General features: G+C 43.5%; 1 protein-coding gene across 6 annotated transcripts in view; it reads left to right on the top strand.

Annotated features, from left to right (window-relative positions):
- Elmo1 (engulfment and cell motility 1) overlaps positions 1-9,322 on the top strand; it is a 532,260-nt gene extending 522,938 nt beyond the window's left edge. For 3 of the 6 annotated variants that reach the window (XM_026777428.1, XM_005369890.2, XM_026777430.1), the window contains 2 exons: positions 2,621-2,698; positions 7,905-9,317. In XM_026777428.1, the coding sequence (XP_026633229.1) occupies positions 2,621-2,698; positions 7,905-8,105 (279 nt within the window). In that variant the 3' untranslated portion in view covers positions 8,106-9,317. Of the gene's footprint in view, positions 1-2,620; positions 2,699-7,904 lie in introns of all 6 variants that reach the window. The other 3 variants (XM_026777431.1, XM_026777429.1, XM_005369891.3) reach the window with 1 other exon arrangement.
- The last annotated feature ends 633 nt before the right edge of the window (positions 9,323-9,955 follow it).

The raw sequence follows: 9,955 nt of genomic DNA on the forward strand, positions 1-9,955 counted from the left end.
AGAGAGAGAGAGAGAGAGAGAGAGAGAGAGAGAGAGAGGAGGTTCAGAGCAGGACACTGTCCCAGATCTATGACAGCCTGTTCACCTGCCACCTGGAGCCTATCTTCCTTAAGGGCAGTTTGGACAGGTGGCGGTTTCTGGAGAGTTGGCCTAAGAGGTGCCATTGTTCCCAGTTTTGCATCCTCCCTTTGGAAGTGCCAGAGAGCTGACCTTCACCAATGACTCACTGACAGCAAGCCAGAGATGTCAATAAAACCCATTAAAAATGATAGCGCCCTTTCACGCAGGCACGCAGTTCGGAGAATTAATTCCTCCCACCCCTCCCAGGCAGCCCTGGTGAGATCAGAGTGGGAATTGACATCCTCAGGAATTTCCCATTTCCTGCCTGTATTTATCAGGAATCTAGGTCGTGACAGCTCAGATCCTTCACGTCCTGACAAGTATATGCATGCCAAAGGAGGGCAAAGCCCAAGGTCACTGTGTCCCTTCCTGTGTGCCTTCTTGATTTCTGCACCTCTCAGCTCCAACTCCCTGGTCGCCAGTGGCTTCAGCACCTGGGCAAGGGCATGTGTGTTGGCTGTGTGCTGCTCACACCAGCTGTTGTCACACAGGGTTGAGCAGAGAGACCTTGGTGCAATTCATGTTGTCGTGTTATTTGCGAAGGGACATCCTTGTAGCTGGAGTTTCAGAACAAAGCCCCCCCCCCTTTCCATCCTCACGTTCACATATGAGTCAGAGTCCTCCTAATAAATGGCTCTCCATTACCACAACTGTGATCAATAGAGACATTTCTCCTGCCTTTGTTCACGTAACATCAGATCCTCCTTCATAATTATCTTACTATTTGTGATTTCCTTAATACCCAAAGGAGCAGGAGAGATTTAATTTCTCATAACTTCCTTACAAGAAATAACATATAACTTTGGCTTGCTTGGGTAATTTTAAAAATACTCCCAAGAGTGGGATCACGGTTGCGGATATGTGTTGTTTCATTGATTTTATTTTTTAAAGATGACACCAACTTATGGTAGCACTAGTATGACTACTGCCATTTTGATTATAAATTTAAAGGCCTAGAAATTGTTATCGAAACAGGTGCCAAACTCCATGGAAAATGTGCTTGATTGTTGCATAACTCCGCTGAAGGCTGAATGGAGGGCTGAGGAAGAAAGTGAATAAGAAATGAAGAGAGGGGTTTATGCAGATGTGCATCCGTGATTCAGCATCCTTTTCCTCCAGGGTTTCTATTTCTGGCAGAGTGAGGGGACCCTTTGAATGTGAGATGCATGGCAGTCTGGGCTCAAAGCAGAGCTGTCCCCTCCTCGTGAGAGGACAACTGAAGGTGATCCAGACGGAGAATTCCAGGAGAGCCAGAAGAGCTTGACAGGAGGCTGCGTTCAGAGTGGCTCCAGCTAACACAAGGCCTTTGGGGGGGGTTCTTTTGGAAGAATTCTTTAATTCATCTGAAATATTCTTTCTGGGGCGTTGTGATGTGAGTCACTGGCCAAAGGCAAATCCTCTCACATACAATCAAGGTAGAGAATGATGTGGGGAGGTCTGGCTTCCTAAGGAAAAAATGCTTTATGCTCAGTTTCTCAGCAGAGCTGCTCCCAGATCATAAAAGGACAAAGGTCACAATCAGTGGTGCCAGCAAAGGTGCAAAGGAAATATGCAAGAGCATGCATTACCACGGTGCAGAGTGCTGGTATGCATACGCTTGACCCTTCCCGTCCAGGTTAGGAACTGAGGGCTTCTGATGTGGGCTATTGACTGTTACTTTCTAGAGGCTTCCTTCACTCTGCCAACTTCTCAAACTACTGGAGTGACTGTGCTACCCTATATGGGTATGGCACTCACTCTAACGTATGTATTTGATAGGATACTAGGTGTTTCGACCAAATTTATCCAGCCACAAAAAAAAAAAAAGAAAGAAAAAGAAAGAAAGAAAGAAAGAAAGAAAGAAAGAAAGAAAGAAAGAAAGAAAGAAAGAAAGAAAGAAAGAATCCTTTAATTCTTGGCACCGTTGGTCTGGCCCATTGAGCAAGTGCACATCAGTGATTGAGCCTGTCTTCCAACGCTGGCCTCTATGCTCCTCTTCTATATCCTACAGCCTCTAGTGGATACATGTTGGATTCTTGTGTCCTTTGCATATGGTGGTACAAAGATCCAAGGATAGATATCAAGAGAGGAATTTACCCAGAAGTCTCATTGCCTCTGGAATAGCATCTATATTTCGTCCAATAGAGGTGTCTGGTGGGAGTGGCTAAGGTTGATTAGCCCTCAGTGCTGTTAAAGAGTTTACTACGTCTCTATCTTTTGGGAGGGAGATACACAGCGCTGGCCGGGTGCCAGCCATCGCTCAAACCCTGCCCATCAAAAGGCAATGATAAGGCTTGATGTCTTCTTATGAGAGTGAGATGATTCATGCAGGCCTGTGCTGAATCCAGAGGAGGATTCATACTGGAAACCTGGAGAAATGCGTCCTCTTCTCCCACCAGCCTCATGGATGCTCTTCTAAAACCAACAGAAGACGAGCCGTGTTCCATGTTTAAGCTCAACCATTTGTAGTATTAAGAACTCCCGTTTTGTTTACTGCGCTGTTTTCTCTGTTCTCTCACAGGAGGTGCTTGAGCTTGCTTTCTCCATATTGTATGACTCAAATTGCCAACTGAATTTTATTGCGCCTGACAAGCATGAGGTAAGGGGTCTTGGTAACGGGTTAACTTATGAGAGAAAAATAAGAAGGAAAGGTTCTAGCAAGAAAGAAATGCCGCTTCTCATTGAATACTGCTTGAGGAAATCATGAATAAAAGGGTGTCTATCGACATGGAGCAGAAACCTAGGCAACCACCAGCTACCACAGCTCAGAATTCTTAGCAGCTGGGTCAGCAGCCTTGTGTCTTATCCAGCTTTGCTGTAACAAAATGCCTGACGTCACTTGGAATAACAGATTACATTGGACCTCTATTTCCTGAGGTTTGAGTCTGCGCTGAGTTGCGTTTAGATGAGTGCACATTGCTTGCTTCATGGCGACAGGGAGGCAGGGAGAGGGGAAAGGCCCAGTGTCTCAGTATCGCCTACGTAGATATGCCCTCCAAATGCCAAACTCTTTCCAGTGGGGCCACCTCCTGAAAGTGCCAGCCTTTCCTAATAGTTCTCCTTTGACACAGCTCAGAGTCTAAACTGGAGGATGGTCATAAAGAAAACTGATGTGCAAATGACTCAGGCTCAGCAAGGGCTTAACTAATCCGGAGGAAGAGGCGGCCCTGGCTAGGGCTTTGATGCACATTGAATATTTAATCTTTGCTCTAGAGCTTCCCCAGATAAAATGGTGTCTCTATTCGTGGACCATCTGATGAAGTAGTTTCTCCACCAAGTCTCTTCAAGCTATTTTAAGAGGTTCAAGGCCGTCTCTGCTGTTGGAATTTTATTTCCAAGATGCTTTTATTCCTTTTTGACATCTTGTTATATGTATAATTTGTTCCTCTTCTTGAAGCACACTGTCAGCTATATTTAAAATATTTAGCATAAGTCTAGGAAAATGCATTTGTAAAATAAAGTAGCAGTTATGGTTGGTTTAACTTTTTCTCTTGTAAATTAGACCCCAGCATCACGCTTGAAACTTTATTTTTAGGTAATACCATTCAAATTTTTGTTTTGCATGTAGCTGCACAAACAGCTCTTAGAAGGAAAGGAACATTTTAATAGAATCTGACTTTTGTTCTCATTTCCCTGAGGAGAGTCAGTTCATTTAAAAGGTATTTAGCGTCTGGTTTTCAATGGTTTGAAGGTTTTGAATAAAATTATCCACCCGAAAGAAAGAGGAAAGATTAGACACAAATCCTGCATTTAGAATGGTGCTTAAATATAATTCTGTGTCATTTGACATTTAGTTTGCAGAAGGGTAAGACTTTGTCTTCATCTGTCTGAAAATAGATACATAGCCTCCCATTTCTGTTTTTAAATAAAGTTGCGGTTATGAACAGGCCAACATAGCCAAGATATTTAAGAGACATAGAAAACGACCAAAAATAGAAGAAGTTGGGCTGTTACTTAAGTCAGTTCCAAGCTATTTTCCCCAGCATGTGTATTAATTCCAGATATGGAGAAATGCTTGGGATTGCCAAAAGTGTGTGTGTGTCTATGTGTGTTTTAACATAGCTACCACTTCTTGTAGATTCTATATGCTCGTGAGCACTTTCAATTTCTTCAAAATCATTTTCTTCTCATAATTGCTACATAAAATAGAAGAACATTCTGTTACATATGCATCACTTATCAAATAATGGGAAAGAGGCCTCCCAAAACTGAATACTTGACAATGAATGGATGGTAACAGGGGTCTGGAAGGATAGCTTGGTGGGCAAAGTCTTTGCTGTGCAAGTGTAAGGACCTGAGTTCCAATACCAAGGACCCATGCAAAAGTCAGGCACCGTAGCACACGTCTCTAATCCTAGGGCTTCTGTGGTACGATGGGAGGAGGAAAATCCTCAGAAGTTCATGGGGCACCAGCCCGGTGTGCACAGCAGTCAACCACAAAATAGTGACCGTCTCTAACAAAGAACTAGATGAGGACTGACACTTCCATCCTGTGGTACACACATACACACACACACACACATAACACACACACAAAGGCTCTCTCTCTTGCTCTTTAACTGCTACACACATGCACACACACACAGAGGCTCTATCTCTTCTTTAACTGTTATACACACAACACACACACATACACAAAGGCTGTCTCTCTTGCTCTTTAACTGCTACCCACACAAAGTGGTACACACACACAGGCTCTCTCTTCCTCCTTAACTACTACACTCACACACACACACACACACAACGCGCATACACAAAGGCCTTTTCTCTTCTTCTTTAACTGCTACACAGATGCATGCACACACATGTGTACATGCACATTTGCAATTACATAGAATAATTATAGGTACCCTGCCCCTCTCCGCACCTGCCCCCATTAAATACAATACAGATTTATAGTCATTTTACAGGACAGCAGTCTCCCTGGGCTGGTATCAAGGAGGCAGAGAGACTCTCAGAGGGAGACTTGTGTCCTTACCTTTTTTCTGCTTCAGAGACCACCTACATCCTTGGCCCCCATCAGTTTCATCAATGACAACTTGAGTTCTCTCCTCAAATCATTCTCACTTCCTGTTCCATAGTGAAATCCATTATCTTACCCTCTCCTGACCCTTCCTTCTCTCTGACATTAAGGGCCCTTGGAATTACATTGGATCACCTAGATAATCTAAAATAATCTCTCTGTCATGGTCAGCTGGCAACAGCCTCGATTTTCCCACATAGCCTAAGATTGCCCAGAGTCCTGGGAGTAGGATGTCGACATCTGTGAAAGATGGATGGTCCATCTACCCAAAGCAACAACATCATTACAGTATCACTCTTCCCCAAGTGTCTTGTTGATACTTCTAGTCAGAAGCCTAACGCATTTCAAACTCAGCTTTTAAATAATATCCGTGGCGCTTTCTTTTTGGTTGTCTTGCTTCTGTTTTCAAATTTAGCATCCACAGATGATTGATTGATGCCTACTTCTTGGATTCACTAGAGTGTGCAAAAGGCTATGTCTCAATTCTACCACCCCATTTTTATTTATTAGTGAAATATATACAGAGAATCAGGTCTCAAAAACATTTTGCATCCTAAAATTGGAATGCATGATGGCAGGACAAATACTTGAGTCCTTTGTAAATTTTGAAGATAATAAGCATTTCCTAAAGAAGATCAAGAGGGTTTGTTTGATGTTTGAGCATCATTTTGAAGTCAAAAGTTAAAGATCTTTTGTGTCTTTCGATGTTATTGTTGTCTGTATTAGTATCTTGGTTACCCTAAGTTGTCTTACGACTCTTTACAACATGGCTCCATTTCTTTGATGACTTTCTGGCTTTCTGGTAGGACAAGATAGTCCAGGTTCACCTTGTATGTTTCCTGCCTTTTCTCTGTCAAGCCTAGTTGCTTTTAATAGGAATTAGTAATTAGCCACCACAATCTTGGTAAAAAAAATATAAAATTATTACAATTTGGTTATAATTTTTAGGCTTTTTGGAAAATAGAGCTAAAGGTGAGGTTTTTTTTTTCCATAAAATTTATCATGAAATAGTGCTGGGAATTCCAACTCAAATTCAGTAGTACCAGATTTTTCTTTATCAGTCAATGTAATTTTTGATGAAAAGGTCATTGCCTGCTGCTTCTCAAAAAGCAATGTACCTGTGGGTTAATCTGTACCAGGAAGGTGGCCAAGGCTGGGAAAGCTTTGTTCAAGGGACAATAGTCCCAGGACTTAAGGATCACTGTGACATGCTGCCAGAGCTGTGAAGGCCTTCTGGAGCACAGCACTCAATGGTACGCACACCTGGGTGTTTGTCAGAATGGCCTAAGAAGCTCTTATAAAGAAAGTCTCTTCACCCCGACTGGCAGAATTGGTTCTCTCCAGGCTGGGAAGTAGGTCCCTATTTCTCTCCTTTTTTGTGAGCAGATAGCTGGTTGGAAATGGTCAGAAAATGAGCACACGGGTGCTTCCGGAAGTGTTTTAGCACCACACTGGAGTCTGGGATCCCACAGCTGAGGTAGAAAGAAGTCTTCACAGCCTACTGCTGCTCCCTTCAGACGTGGCTCACCTCAGTGTCATTGACGTGCATAGTGGCCGACTCTTCATCACATCACATACAGCGGTTGTAGCATCTATTGCTTCTGTTGAAATGCTGCATCACATAGCGGGCACAGCCTAAGTAACCATCGAGCATTTTGTCTCATCACTATCTGGAATTTTAACTTGACCCAGCGAATACAGGAAAGGATGGAATTTATAGCAAATCAATGTTAGGAAGAATTCCAAGCCGGCAAGGAACAGGACAATTATCGACATAGACTCTTGTGTAGGACCAGGGACCACCTATCAGGTGAATGAGCAGCAACCAATATATAGGCAGTTTTTTTTTTTTTTTTTTTGGTTTTGGTTTTGTTTTGTTTGTTTTGAAATCTTGGCTCTTTCTCCAAGCACCAATGGTTCTCTTTTGAAGTTAGAGCAGAACTCTACTTTCTGAAGGGGAATCTGCCAAGATTAATGTAGGTCTTCAGATAAATGAGACATGGTTCCTTCTCCCCAGAATTTTATAGTCTGCTGAAGAGGCAAAGACTGGCATTCATTTTATAAAGAGAAAGAAGAAAACCTTAATAATGTACTCCAGAGTGTTTTCCAAGCAAGATGATGTCCTCAGGGATCAACCACTCGAAGCCCCGGGTACTAGAGATCCAGATACAGGAGGTCCTGACAGGCAGTCAACCTATATCTTCCCAAGATAACAGATGATGTTAGCCATTTTGGTTATCAAACAGTGGGCAACTGAAGGCCAATTTCTAGTTCTGTTTTGCTAAGAAGTACAAAGGCTACCTTGGCTCCACAGTGAAACTGAGTTGCCAGTGTCTATGCTTAACTATTAGACATGGTAGGAAGGCGTTAGATACTAAACAGGGAACTATAATGGGTATCAAGAATGATGTGCTGCTAAGTGCAGACATATTGGTATACATTTTACATGTGTCTTACAGAGGGCTGTCCTATTGCATAGTCAAGAGAATTCGATTGTTTGTGTCCATAAGGAAACATTCTTGTAAGAACAAGCTTTGGGAGTTGAGTTGCCTGAGTTACAATCCTACTCATTCCATTTCCTCCTACATCACTTCATTCCTCTGTGCTTTTGTTCTCTTAGCTTTAAAAACATACGCGAATAGAAGTCTCTGCTTCATAGAGAGGATATGGGCATGAGATGAACACGTAAGACAGTCTGGCATATGCCGTGTACTTAGTTCCAGTATCTGCTGGGCCTGTAATTGTCCTCGGTGATATTCATTGCCACCTTCTTTCCCACCAGTATTGCATCTGGACAGATGGGCTGAACGCGCTGCTTGGGAAGGACATGATGAGCGACCTGACGCGGAATGACCTAGACACCCTGCTGAGCATGGAGATCAAGCTCCGCCTGTTGGACCTGGAAAACATCCAGATCCCGGATGCTCCTCCACCCATCCCCAAGGAGCCCAGCAACTATGACTTTGTCTATGACTGTAATTGAAGTGGCTGGGCCTGGACACATTCCTCCTAAACTGGAAGATCTAGCTATGAGCAGAGAGGAGCGCAAACACACCCACATGTTGGGACCATTCTTTGGTGGTGGGAAGCTGCAGGTCAACCCTTCCTTTGGCCTCATTTTTAGCCCTATTTTTTTTTTTTTTTTTGGCTTCTTACCATCTCCTTGAATCTACTTCCTGACTCAGTATTTCAGATCACTCCACTGCTACCGCTCACTGGTGGGTCATGAGCAAAACCCACCACTAGTAAGGAAGTCAAATAATCTTCTCATTCTAACCTGATGTGGCCATGTCCTTCTGCCCTTCTTCCTTCTTGCCTGGAGTAGGAAATCCAATTAGCCCCATGCTGCCCCAAATTTGCTTACTAAACCATGAAAAATGCCTAAGGCCGGGATTGGGTAAAATAGCTCTGTTACTGGACAAGAAGACCAAAGGCCGCCACCTCCTACCCCTTCTTTCTAGGGTCAACTCACATCATCAGCGCTCTGTGAGTTGAGATGGCTTTCGCATCTCCTCTCTCTCCCTTCCTGGCCTTGACCTTGCTCTGGACCACTTTGGTTCCGTGTGTAGCAGCAGCTGCCTCATTCCAGTCCTCTGCAGCACCAGGTCTCCCAGACAGTCCACAGAGCCCATGCCTGCTCCTTGTCTGCACTGTGACCATGACCATGACCAACCTCTCTGTCACACTATCTAGTCTTGGGCCTCCTTTCCTTATTACCCCAGCCCAGACCTGCCTTCTTCATTTCTTCAAGCTCCCAGCAGCCCCTTAGCAGAAAGCACAAATGAAGTTAGTTATCCTGCTCCATCTCAAATAGACTAAACCTAACAGCCTCTAAGGCGGCTGGCTGTTGCTATCCAACGGTTCCATGTCACCTTGTCCTTGGGGCTCCTGCTACGACCCAGGTTCTCCAGGGTGGTCAAGCTGTCAGACATCCAAGTTTACATCGTTGTAATTATTCTAGGTCTTTACAATTTACGAGGGTTTGGGATTCTTTTGTTTTGTTTTGTTTTTGGCTTTGTTTTTGTATAAAAGAGTCTAACATTTTTTTGCCGAACAGATATATATTTAATGAAAAGAAGAGATACATAAATGTGTGTACTTTCCAGTTTGTTTTTAATTATTTTAATCCCAAACATCTTCCTGAGAATAACATTCCCTTCAACATGCTGTGGAATAAAATTAAATGTGACGAGTTGGGGAGCTGGCGTTTTGATTTAGTAATGTGGGTGCTTGCTACTCAGTCTTTAGCATCACTTGGGAGCTTGTTAGAGATGCAAAACTAATCAGCCCCTCCAGACTTCTGAACTCAGCTATGTGAGTGGGTGTTCGTTTGAGAAGGCGCATTGATCATTGGCTCTAAGCACAACCCATATCCTTTCTAGGAAGCACACCTCAACACACCAAGGAAATGAGACTCACTCTACAAAGGGAGGATCTGTTCACTTTGCATTGCTGCCTCATCAACACACTTTCCCATTATTTCCTCCTTACCATTACGTGGTTTATAGAGTCAGTCCAATTAAAGATGCTACTGACACTGAGGGGAACACGTTTAACAATGGGAAAAGAATGCAAACCCACACTCCTGAGATCAGTTAAACCAAAACCAAGTAAGTCTAACAGTGAGCTAATAAGTTAATGGTCAATGCCCAATAGAAAATTCTTCCTAGGTCAGCTAGCTCCCCTGCAAGGATCCTACGGATCACAAACTTTAAAGGCTGGGAAAGATGACAGAATTCAGTACAGTGCAGCTAAGCCACTCTGAGCTGGCAGCCAAGCTGTAGACACATGCAGGCGACTGCTCTTTATGGCTGTCAAAATGGTCAATTACAG

Source organism: Microtus ochrogaster, unplaced genomic scaffold (assembly GCF_000317375.1).
Source record: "Microtus ochrogaster isolate Prairie Vole_2 unplaced genomic scaffold, MicOch1.0 UNK66, whole genome shotgun sequence".
NCBI lineage: Eukaryota > Metazoa > Chordata > Mammalia > Rodentia > Cricetidae > Microtus > Microtus ochrogaster.